The 13,088-nt window shown below is 34.0% G+C and overlaps 1 protein-coding gene across 1 annotated transcript; it reads right to left on the minus strand.

Annotated features, from left to right (window-relative positions):
• Positions 1-1,060: 1,060 nt before the first annotated feature.
• SLU7 (spliceosome associated SLU7) lies at positions 1,061-13,011 on the minus strand. Its single transcript, XM_039877157.1, is given in 16 exon segments — positions 1,061-2,600; positions 3,264-3,383; positions 3,497-3,568; positions 3,727-3,831; positions 5,185-5,346; positions 6,180-6,319; positions 6,439-6,506; positions 6,672-6,717; positions 6,720-6,768; positions 7,021-7,152; positions 7,359-7,406; positions 10,193-10,261; positions 11,147-11,311; positions 11,610-11,690; positions 12,022-12,175; positions 12,808-13,011. Coding segments are annotated over 16 exon segments (1,761 nt in total). The 5' UTR covers positions 12,978-13,011; the 3' UTR covers positions 1,061-2,420.
• Positions 13,012-13,088: the final 77 nt, after the last annotated feature.

Consider the following 13,088-nt stretch of genomic DNA (forward strand, 5'->3'; position numbering starts at 1 on the left):
AATGGGACAGCCTATAAATTCCATTAAGATACTGTAGAGGATGTGCTTCCAGAACTTATGTTTTTGCCTATGCAGGTCACCCCTTCCATAAATTAGAACATGTAGATGAATTTCCTGAGAACCATCATCCATTTTAGACAAAAGATTTTTATTAAAAAAAAAAAGTTTTTAACAGAATCTTCAAATAATAAATCCAGATTACAGAGATTTTAGAAATAACCCCCAAAGTAGAAACTAGAAAACACTGTTGAAAGAAACAGACCCAAATATAGCTCTTTCCTATGTGGGGGGTATTTTCTTCCAGAATATTGAGGCTCTTAAGGAAATGACATTTTATTAATTTTTGCATAGTCAGTCTTGTCACAAGTATCCCACAAGGCTGGGGGATGAGGAAGTGTTCAGGAATGTGGGACAGTCACATCATTTACAGGTGCTGAGGGTGAACTTGGTAAAGATCGAGGGCCTGTTTAAGGTTTCTGTCAATGGAAGAAACTGTAGAAGACCAGCCTTTCTGAGCCAGGAACGAGGGCCTTAAATACTAGAGAAAGGAGTAGGCTTTAGAGTCAGAAATACTTGGCTTTATGTCTTGGCCCCAACACTTTCAATTGTTAGGCCTTGAGCAAACTACTTGGACTCAGTATGCTCACAAGCTTTTTATAAAATAGGGATATCATCTATTACTCACCCCATGCAGTTCTTTTGAGGCGATAACATATGAAAATTACAGTACATCGTTCTAGCACTCAAAAGGCAGCTATTATTGATATAATAAAATCAAAGCACATACCTTGAGTAATGTTCTGGATACTACCTTTCTTCTGAATTGAAACAGAAATAAGACATGATTTCAGGTATTATAGAATTTTTCTAAAACCGGAATAAATTAGGTTTCACAGAAGAGGGAACAGACACCCAGAAAGGATATGTGACATTTTTTGAGTTAAAAGACCCCCAAAATTACTGATTCAAACTCATAGAAGATAATTCAGGCTCCCTGCCAGCCCTATCAACAACCACTTTTCTGCCAAATACTTGAAATAATGCTACGGACCATTCATAGTTAAGTATTCTCGATTACATATTTTTATTAACAAAAAATACAAAATAAACACCAATCTCAGATGTTGTGTTGAACCACCCAATGCAGTGTTAAGGTGCAAATATGAATAACTTTTGACATTCTTAAAGTGGTAAGCATTAGCTGTATTTGCAGTGCTGTTTCAATTTCATACCAGTCTGAATCTAGATACCACGTGCACCCATAGTACTTCACTATTAGTTACTCTCCCACTAGAACTATTTCTGAGATGCTACCTTAATGCAATATCCTACTAGTTTTTGGTAGCTCAGAAAAATCCATTGAGCTGTTAAGTCAATGCACTCATGTCAGAGGTTTTAACTCGTTTTCACAGATCTTGCTTTCACTGTTGGTATTATTTTCACAATGTTCTCAGAATAGGCTTGAGGATCATGGCAAATCTGGTTACTAGTTGCCCTGTAAGCTATCCTTATAATTCTTTGAAGAAACCTTCAAAGAATTTTTTATAATTTGCTTTCGCAAATTATACAATGTGGCACCTGCTGGCTACAAAGATTAGGTCTAAGGAATACTCTATAAGTTTTTAAAATCGAATTTAATATTCATGATTATAATATAAAGGCAATCACAATTAAAAAAAAAAAATCTGTATCACAAACCATAACCTCTATTTTAAAGGAAAGGATTTCTGTGTCTAAAGGTTCACGCCCAGAATGGTAAAAGACCTAATACTAATTGGTCAGCACTGATTTAAGAATGACATAATAGTTATTTTTCCATTCAGAGGCTAATAATTTAGTTTTGGGTGTGAGATATGAGGAAATATTTTCAAAATAATTTTATAAATAAGTAAAAAACAGAATTATTACCACACAGGATAAAGTTATTCACATGTTATACAAATTTCCTTTCAGATTTTTAACTGTAGACCAGAAAGACCTTAAAAGACAAAAAAACAAATGACTATAAAATAACTACAATTAGTTACTACTAATTAGAAAAAAATGAGGCCCTGGTTTTGAGAAAGAGTAACTAACCTACCTTTAACATGTGTGCAAACACTAGATAAAGGGCCATAAAAACTGAAGAAATAAAGTTTGAGACTTAATTACTGAGTGGAAGACAGGAAAGAGAGAAATAGCACGCACATGCCTGAGCAAGCCAGGGCCTATTTCCATATCATTAATATAAAATTGGAAATAAAATCTTAATCTGCACTTAATGTACCTTCTCTTTTTCTCCTGTTTCTTCAGTGTGGAAATGAATTAATTTACTATGAGACTTCTAGAAGCTTTATTAGGCAGCGAGATGAGCAGACACCGATTTTCTCATCTACAATCATCAGCTGTGTTTATCGTGGGTGACCATCTATGACTAGTTACTACTGTCCAAGGAAAGAGGCCATGGGGTCATCTGGCCTCTGACGTTTCATTCTATAGGCCTCCATTTCCTCCTCGGTGGGTTCCCGAGTTTCAAATATGCTATTGTAAGGCCGCTTCCTCTCATCAAGCTGCATGAGCTCCTTGACATGAAGAAGGCGGGCCTCCTCCGCATTCAGTGCCTACAGTGAGAGGAAAAGCATGAGTATTATGGCTCTACATCAGTGCCCTTTTGTTCCAAAGTAGTAGAATACCAAAAGATTCTACTGAATATGAATTGCTACATCAAAAATCTAGACTGCCTGAAATGGCTTGGGAGTCAGCCCTTCCACTGTCAAGCTGTAACTAATCATTATTTGGCTCATATGATTATTTTCATAGAACACAAAACATTCTACAACATTTTCAATATTAAAGAATTTTCACTTAATTGCAAAAATTGAATGATGTTCCTTTTACTGACAAAAGCCCACAACTGATGCTTCTGGTGGAGACTGCAATTGTGACTTTTCCTAAGGACTTGCTGAAACTTAGATTACAGAGCTAGAAGGCAATTCTTTCTGGAAAACATGTCAATAACTAAAATTATAGCTTCACAAAGCACATTTCTTTTGTGCATTCATGATATTTGTCAAATATTCCAGGAAACTGGCAATACCAAGACACACAAAATCTCCAGTCACATTCTAAGCCTGATACCAGGTGACATGGACATGTCACTCAGAATGGGGCCTCACTTTCTCATTTTTAAAATGAGTTTGTAGACAGGACTAGATAATTTCCTAAGATCCCTAATCAATAAAGAGTGGTGTTGTCACTTTTACTATTTAGACTTCACAAAGTACCTTTTTCAGTTTCTCATGTTTCTTTTCTTCATCATCACTATCTGAACTGCTCTTTCGATGCTGCTGCTTCTTCTTCTTCTTTTTCTTCTTTTTCTCTTCTTTTAGTTTATCCTGATGCATCTGACAGGGAGGATTGAAATATAGTGTTACTGATGCGAAAACAAAGCTCTAGTGCAAGTTTTAAAGTCCTTCCTCCAGGACTTAAAAATTCAGGACAAGTGCTATAGACTTACCTCCATGAGGGTTTGAGGTTTTTTCACTGACTCTTCTCCAGTTATATCATTTACAATACAGTCCTCTGAATTCTGTGGGAAAACATATGTAATTGGACTTGAGTATCATAGTTACCAATCATCTAAGAAAAAGTTAAAATCTGAAACATGAGAAGACACGTTTCATACAAATTGTGACTTAAGAGCTTTGGTTGTTTTATAGCTGTAAGTACTAGAGGACAATTACTTACGGCAATCTCCTTCCCAGCTTCTCCAGTACAATAGGAATACTTGAAAAAAGAGTGACAGCATTTGTATCCCCACCGGCCTTCTTTCCAGTAAGATCCCCAGATATGCTGGAGGGACGGGGGGAGAGAGAGAGAGAGAGGTTACTTGAAATGGAACCTGAACCAGGGACTCTCACATACTGTTGATAGGAGTATAAAATACTATAGCTCTTTTAAGGGCAATTTGAAAGGAAAATTGTGGGGATTCCAGGGCTAGTTAACAGGTAAAGGCTAGCCTGACCTCAAGTGTAAGAAGCAAGCATTATAGTTACAATGGTCTTATAACGTATTCCTAAAATGTATTAAAAAATTTAGGCGATGTGACTTCTCTTTAAAAATTAAGGACTAGGAAACTCCCACTTGGAAAGAACTGGGTGTTGCTGAACAGTGAATGCCCTTATTAAACAGGGTTTGTGTTCTCTGGTTTGTACAATTTGCCTTGTTGACTTCAATCATATATGTTTATCAGACAAACTCCTACAGGTAGTTAAGGTTTTGACCCCTTAGAGAGACAACTGTAGTTTGGGTACTTCAATGATACAGCAAGGGACATGCTTTATTATATGCTTTACGATGTGATGAAATATGAAGTATTCTGCATCACCTATGAAGTGTTCTTGTTAAAATATTTAACAAATTAAGGCTTTAGACCCTTTAAATTTGATTTCCTGTTTATAAGAAATGCAAAGGACAGAGAAATTAGTTATATCACTAGAAACCCATCTACCATAGAATATGAGACAGTTAACAAGAAAACTGGCCTAATTTTTAAATAGTCACAGTCATAAAATAGGAGAGATATAGTCTAGAAAAAAAGAGATATAACAACCAAATAATAATCAAAATAAACTTCAACTGGATTCTGACTTAAAAAAACAAACAAACTCCGCCCCCCCACCCCCGCAAAAAAAACCCCCATTTTGGGGTTTATTTTGGAAAATGTAATTAAGGACTTGAGAGAATACAACATTAAGGAGTTAATGTCATATGAAGCATGGTATGTACATACTTACCATGCTATGGTAATGTAATCACAAAAGAGAATATCCTTAATTTTAGGAGATATATGATATGTACACTTTATGGGTGAAATGTTATGACATCTGTAATTTCCAAATGTTTCAAATATGTAAATACACAGTAAAAACAAACACATAGATCTCAGAACATGTATGTGTGCACACATACCTAAACAAAGCATATATGAGAACATATAAAAAAATTTTGAATCTAGGTGGTATAAGGTGAACATAATAGTACTCTTTCGCATTTTTCCTGTTTTTGGAAAAATTTCATAAAACAAACTTGAAATGTAAGAAAAAGAAAAGCACAGCAGTGATTCAATAATGACACTGTAGTATAAAATACAATCCAGAGCAAAATGCTAACAAGGACACAAAATGGTTTTGGTTTAACACATACCGTGTGATTGTGGATCTTCACGTCCTCCTCATACTTAGAGCAGGCGACAGCCCGCTCTTGTCCTTTAATGACTGTCCCATGTCTTGAATACTCCACATAGTCCTCCGTCTGAGCTAAAAGCAATTCAGCTGGAGGGGCATCCAAATGTTCCTGGCCACCATACTAAAAGGACATTGAACGTTATTAAATACATTTTACAATAAAGATTTGCATTCAAATCTCTACTTAAGGGCTTATTATCAGAAAGATTAAAGGAACATTCTTTACAGGCCTTGTTATACAAAAAGAGTGAAAAGAAAAGCCACCAAATTTTCACAGGCAAATAAAAAATGTCTCAGTTGCTATTTATCTGTTGAATGTGGTAGATTACAAAATGGCCATACATTCCTTTTATCCTTGTACACATGCCCATTTGCCACATGACTTTGCTGCTCCTCCCCTGAAGAGACAGAGTCTGTTTCTCCATTCCTTGATTCTGGACTTGGCCACATTACCTGTTCTGGCCTATTAGAAACTGGCAAATGTGACCCAAGGAAAGGCCTGGAAAGCACTCATGCATACTGAGGCATACTTTTTGTTACTAGGGTCTGGTATCCTGAGAATGCCTTAAAGAATCTGGGCTAGCCTAGTAGAGGATGAGAGTCCAGAAGGGGCAGACATGAGCTGTTCCAAATGAGGCCCCGTTAGGACAAGTAGCCTGCTAACTGTTAGAGACCAGTGAGGCCATCCTAGATCACTCAGCCACAGATGAGCAGCTCCAGACCAGGAGATCCAGCTGACATACAGAATCAGGAGAAAAAAGAAATGTTTTAAGTTACTAAGTTTTGGAGTGATCTGTTTCACTGCAAAAGCTGAGGAATACAGTTATACTGATACTGTTTGCTACTGGATTAAGTCAATGAAAAGAAAGGACTATTTTTGATGGATTAAAAGGGATTGTGTATTGTATTTCAAATATAAAATACATTTTTCTTTAGCATTTTGGTCAAAATTACCTTTTCCAGGATGCTTTCTTTCTGCTGTTCTTTGAAGTCTTCTTTTTTGACTTTGAAAGACTTATACAACAGCTCTAGTTTTGTAGGATCGGCCTGCAGATGCACTTCAGATCCCTTGTCATAGGCTTCCCAGGCAAACACTAAGGGAATTAAAAATATCTTAATGAGCAGTCAGCTACATTTATTGTTCTAATGTTTTAAAAATGCTCTTGAATTTCTTATGAGCTGATATAAAATACCTTCACAATAGAGCACTTACACTGTGTCTGAGCCATTGAAATGGTATCACCTGTGTATCTAACAAAGTTATCTCCAGCATAGCTCACTCTGTAAATACAAATGGAAAAAAAATTGTTTCAGAGATTGATTTAAGGAAAGTCAATTTTATTCTGACCCAATCAGAGATGTTTAATTCAGAGTTAGTTTTACAATTAAAAGATTCCCTGCCTCCCACTCCGATTTTGAAATTTGTACTTTTAACTTGATACTCACTCATCTGGATTCTTTCCTGCATTGGCATAGGGATTCTCTCTCATGCTCTAGTTTTGGGATCATAGTAAGCAGAATTTGGATCTAAATTCCGCAAATACTAGAATAGAAAAATGTTTAAGGACTGCATTAATATTTACTTCCATCTAAAAAATTTCAGAATTGATTGCAATTAATTTAATGTGTGAATGCATTCTGGCACACAGATGAAGAGAAAAAAACAGAATGATACCTAATTTTGAAATGACAGATTTTATTACCCATATATTGCCCAGATAACAGATAAATAGGTGAAATTTAGGCTGGGAAGACAAATATTTTTGAATGTGTATGTTAAGTTGGCCAGACTTACTTTTGCAATATCTTCTCGAATCCTCAGATTCCGAACGGTAATCCGTCTCTTAGAGTCGAAGTTTTGTCCAGGCATGTCAATGTCATCTGCATATTTATCTTCATCCTCATCTTCACTATTATGGTCTTTTTCCTGAAAGACAGAGACAGAAAAAATAGTAAGAAAAAAAGAATAGCATCTAGTTTTTTCCCTTTCATTCCCCTTTAATCATATACATATTCACTTGTGTTATGGCTATTATTATCATTTAATATAACTGGAAATAATTTTATTATTATATATTAGCCATCAGAAATTGAAAAATTTAATGTATACCCAGATAGGGCAAATATTATTACCATCTGAGAGTTTGGTTCCTCTTCTCCCCACTGGTGTTTTGGAGAATTCTGCATCATGACAGAAAGGAAAAAATTTGTCATTTTATTCTATTAAATCTAATGCTTACTTAACGCTTTAAAAACGTAGTTAAGATAATGTAACAAACCTACCTAAGCAAATACTCTTATTTCTCACTTGTAATGAGCACATAAGTTCTGAATACAAGTATATCATTGTGAAGTTAATTTTATTAGAAGCTAGAAAATTTCTAGAGTATTTTTACTGATACAGGATTATAATCACACAAAGGTAATAGGATTAAAATGACCAATGAACCAAATAGATATTCATTTCATAATGTATTAATTTTATACAAACCATTTTCATTAAAACTCAATAGTTTTCTATCAAGACCAAGAAGAAAATGTTACCAGGATCATGTAATAAGTATCTTTAGAGCCAAAATAGCCTCTGTAAAATTTAGATCATGAAAAAATCTGCTCAAGTGACACATTATGATTTAAGGACAGTCTAAAATCCTTGTCAGAGAAACACTTTTTCATCAGCAATTGGTCAGGATTTTCTCTAACTCCACAAAACATCTATAGCAAAGTAGTCAGTATGTTATCATGTCCATTTAAAAAGGCTTCAAAGATTAAAAAGAATACCTTATAGCATTAGTGGAGGGATATGGAAACGTGTATGTGAATATATATATAGCATATTGATGGCAGCATAAATTTGTATAGCCTTTCTGAATGGTAGCTAAGTGACAAGTTATCAAAATTTTAAACTTACATGTTTACTGCATTAATAATTACACTTTTAGGTATTTATCAAATGGAAATATGTCAATTATATAAAGAGGCATGAATAAGATTATGATTTACAGTATTGCATATAATATTAAAAATTTGGAAAGAAGTAAATAATAGATGAATGGTTATATAAATTACTGCACTCAATGAATACCGAACAACCATTAAGAGAGATTCTATCCAAGATGCAGAAAAATACATATAACTTGTTACTTTTTTTCTTTGTTAAAAAAAAAAAAAAAAAAAAAAGGCGAGGGAAAGGTGGTTATAACATTATGTATTTGTTTGTATTTACATAAGAACTCAGAAAGGCTCCACGAGAAAAATACGAAAGGTTACGGGGGAGTGAGGTTTAGAGGTAGGGAAGATGGAGGCAGGGGTGAAAGACTTTTCACTGCTTATCTTTTTAAACTGTTTTAAGCTTTGAACCATATAAATTTACACAAAAATAAATAGGTTTAATGATACATAAAACAAGTTGTCATTGTACTATACACTGTTTACTTGAAAGAGTAAGTGATAAATGAGTACGTAGAGGAACCCATGTAAAAAACATGCTGTTATTATAATTATACACATATATAAATATATGTGTGTGGGGGGAGGGGGAGAGTGAGCTCAGGAAAGGCCTACTTCAAAATGTTAATAGTTGACATAAGTGATATTTATTTACCTCTTTATCATTTTCTAAATTGTTTTTCACCAAATATGTTACTTTCAAAATCAGAAATGTGTTTTTTTCAAAAAAATTATTGGAGTTCCCAAGATGCTAATTCAACAAAAGACATTTATATTGCTATATAGACAGCTAAATCTATGTAGAGACTGCTCTACAATAAGTAGTTAATCTTAATATCCAAGTAGGCGAAAAACATCAGCCTTCTATATACATACAGGATGCTTACTGGGGAAATAAATTGTATTATGTTTATAATAAACAGAGAATACATTAGATCAAAAGAAATAGGCCAATTTTATTTTTGCAAAGTTGGTAATAATTAATAATTACAACAATAGCTACTAGTTAACAAATGTTTACTATGTAATAATGTATGCTAAGCCTCCTGGAGGATTGGTGTTATCTCTACTTTAGGAATGATAATCTGGTAATCAGAAAAGCAAATTAATTTTTCTAGGCATACCTAAGCTAGCCAGTGGCAGAGCTGGATTTTAACATCTATCTGTTACCTTGTGCTATGAACCTGCCTGACAGATGGCCTCAGTGACTGCTTACTTGATTAGTACTTATTTAGTTCTGTTTGTAATTCATATTTTCTAAGAGTCTCTTTCAAAAATTTAAAATCCAAATGTATGCTATTTATTTGTGCCATGAATTTGTTAAAAAGAAACTTTACAACACTAATAAGCACAACTTATGTTAACTATGAAGTTAATAAGAATAAAAGGAAAAAAATTGGTTGCAATACATCTTTTTTACTATGAAATTTTCTTTGCCGTACTATAAAATTATTACATGTTTATATGGGAAAATACTAAAAGAAAAAGAATACATAGAAAAATTCACTAATTCTACGTTAATGAAAATTTCTCATGTCTTGTTTTTTGGTCATAATATTTGTCCTGTGTTATTAAAATATGTTATCCAGTGTAATTACGAAGTCTTGATAAAAGCCACTTTAAGAGCTGTGCAACATTCTATCATGTAGAAGCAGGATAGTTTACTTCACCAATTCCCTATTCCTGCACATTTAAGCTATTTCAATTTCTTACTATTGAAAAAAGTGCTACAATGAACATCTTTGTGCATAATGATTTTTTTTAATACTAGAAAATTCTTTAGGATGGATGGACTTACTAATTTAATTCCAGAAAAGGAATATAAATATTTTATGGCAATATTCTTTTCAAAATGATTGCACCAATTTATATTCCCCTGAATGGTATGTGTCATTTTTACTTTTCCTTAATAGCATCTCTCCCTAAAATCTTTCTAATAGAAGATACATAAAATGAATTCTTGTTTTCATTTTTTTGTCTAAGATTTGTGATTTTTTAATAGATTATTTCTTACTTACAGCCTGTTCCACTAATTTTCCCGAGGCTAATTCTTCTTGGAGTTTCTGCGCTTTCAATGTTCGCTTTGCCTAACAAAAAAAGAAACATTTGAAATTTACTTACAACACTGAAGTGAACATTTAATTTTTGTAGTACATTTAAAACAAGCAAGTTTATTGTTTTCAGAAAAAGTCACTGGACGAGGTCATCTCTGAGATTTCTTATAGCTCCAGACCTAAGGCTCTCTAAAGAACAGGAGTTACAAACTCGTTTGGACCAGGTGTCAATGGAAACTGAGCCAGACAGCACCGGTCATAAACTGCAGAGAGTAAGCCCTGTCCAAAAGGGGCAGTTCCCACCAGATGCCAGATGACTGACTCTTGCCAGGCAGGCCAGGATTACCACACAGTTCATTGTTTAAGAAAAGATGAAATTCAGATGATGTAGAATCCTATGATTTTTAAATGTTAACTCCCCTTTAGGGAAAAAAAGCACCATGACTATAGTTTTTAAGGAATAAGAGCAAGCAAGTAACAGAAAAATGTTGAGGTAGAATTAAGATAAAATTCCATTTTCTGAAACAAGTCATCCCAGTCCCCTCCTACTACCCTCAAGTGCTTGGCGACAACTGTAAAACAGACCCATCGACAAGACACAGTCTGGGAACTGTGAGTTTATAACATCAAAGAACCAAAAGCTTTGGACACTAATCTGTTCTCATGCTTCCAGTATTTTATGCAACCTAAGTCAGGGAGTAAAGGACAATATGAGAATAAAATTTTAAAAAATGCTGCTAAATAGGACTAATCACGCTATTTATTTTCACTATTCAATTAGGCTTACTACTACTGCTAGGTTAAAAATGCCACCATTTTTAAACTTCTAGAAGACTCAAAAAACAGAATTGCTAAGTTATAGATAGAGCAAACTGTATATTTTTTAAGGATAGTAGAAAAGCAGGAAATTTTGCTCACCAGATCAACTTTGGCATATTCTTCTACAATTTTCATGTGTTCTTCTGGATTGTAGCCATTCCACCTATCCCTCTTTCCATCATAGTCAAACATCAGCTGAGGCTGGACATGTTCATCTGGAGCAATATTAGTTCCTGTAAATTTTGCTCCAACTCGCCTAGGTCTCTGGAAAACAGAATAAGACGAAATCTTTTTTTAGGTACCTGCTGCCCAGAGGAAAATTTCATATAATCTTTAGAGAGCAGGCAAGAACATACCATGGGACTTTATGGTCTATTCAATAAAATTATCAGTTAATCTTCCAGCAGAAAAATTTGATGATGCTGAACTAATTTCTCTCTGATTTTTATTTAACTTGTACCTAAGTACAGGTAATTTTAGAAAAACAGAATTAAGTTCTCTGATGCAGAAGAAAGAAAGACTTTCTAATGACAGTTTCCAACGTTTTCAAAGATGAACTTACCTCAAAGCAGTCTTTCTTTTTGTGTGTCATGGCCCCACAATTTTCACATGCTCCTTTGCGGTACTTAGTAGTTATGGAATTCTATTAATGGATATAAAGAAAAAGTTTTATTTATCTGAATGAGTTAGAAGTAGTGTTGGCTCTTATTATATTGTTTAGTGAAATGATTTATTCATTAAGAAGATAACCAGTTAGGGTCTCTACACTCTTATAAATAAGAAATGTTTAAGGACTTCAGCAATATAAAATTTATGAAATACAGAAGCTAACGTGATATGTATTATGAATTTTTACCAGATAAAAGGTTATGTGATGTTTATACTTTATACAATATTGTATTAATGGTTCTTATATTAAGTTCTTAAAATAAAATTTCCACTTCCACATAGGTATATACAGGTTGCCTACATACCTCTTTTACACCCCTCTTGTACCATTCTCCAGATGAGCTGTACTGCCTTTGTTTTTCTGGTTGTGGTCTCTGGTGCTTTAAAGTAGGTCTTTTTGAAGGATCAATATACCATGGCACTGAAGAAATATACTGAGGAATATGAGGGTTGATGTCTCTGAATTAAAATAAAATAAAAAATTTTAAGAATAAAGTTTGAAAATAACTGGTATTACAATGACTAAAGGAAGCCTATACACAATCTGATAGAGATATTGTAGTGGGGGGGAGTGAGGGAGAATATTCTTGATGTAATTAATATAATAAAAACAATTAAAAATAATTTAAATCAGAGTGAAAAAATTTCCAACAAAGAAACTAAAGAATAGTGTTACAACCGAAGGAGGAGGGGAGATGAAGGGAGATTAGGATGTATGTTAACGAGATAAATCTTGTATCAGCGCAAGAGGTACACTAATAATGTCTTAGAGTTGATTAAAATAATGGTTTAATTATATTATTTAGAGATGTGAGGTTTCAGCCAGAAACACTCAAAAATAGATTTAAAAGTAGTCACTTTCCTAGAGAGAGACAGAGAGTAGGAAGGACTAGAAGGGACTACAGCTGTTAATTATAAGTCCTTTAATATTATTTGATTACTAAACCTTACACATAAGAGATTGATAAAAATAATAAAAACAAACATGATGTAAATGGTAAAGATAGCTTCCTGTCAAATGAGGAACTGATTAAGTAGACATAAATTTGAATTTTGAATGAACAGATTATGCAAAAAATTAAAGTACTTACTTTCCTTCTTCATCAACTTCTGCAGGAGCATTACCCAGTTTTCGCTGTTCTTCTAGCTCCTTCTTCTTTCTCCAGTCCTCCCTGGTCATCTTCTTTGGTTCCTCCAGACTCATTTCTTTGGACCCCGATAGGGGGGCAGCATTAACTGCATCCACAGCTGCAGCCGACATGGTGATCTGGCCTCCTCTACAAAAAGGAAGAAATTTATATTAGTACAAACTAGGCCTTCACTAGTTCACCAGTGAAATTATCAAAAGCACATCCTAATAACACATACTGTG

Source organism: Pteropus medius, unplaced genomic scaffold (genome assembly GCF_902729225.1).
Source record: "Pteropus medius unplaced genomic scaffold, Ma_sr-lr_union100, whole genome shotgun sequence".
NCBI classification, from domain to species: Eukaryota; Metazoa; Chordata; class Mammalia; order Chiroptera; family Pteropodidae; genus Pteropus; species Pteropus medius.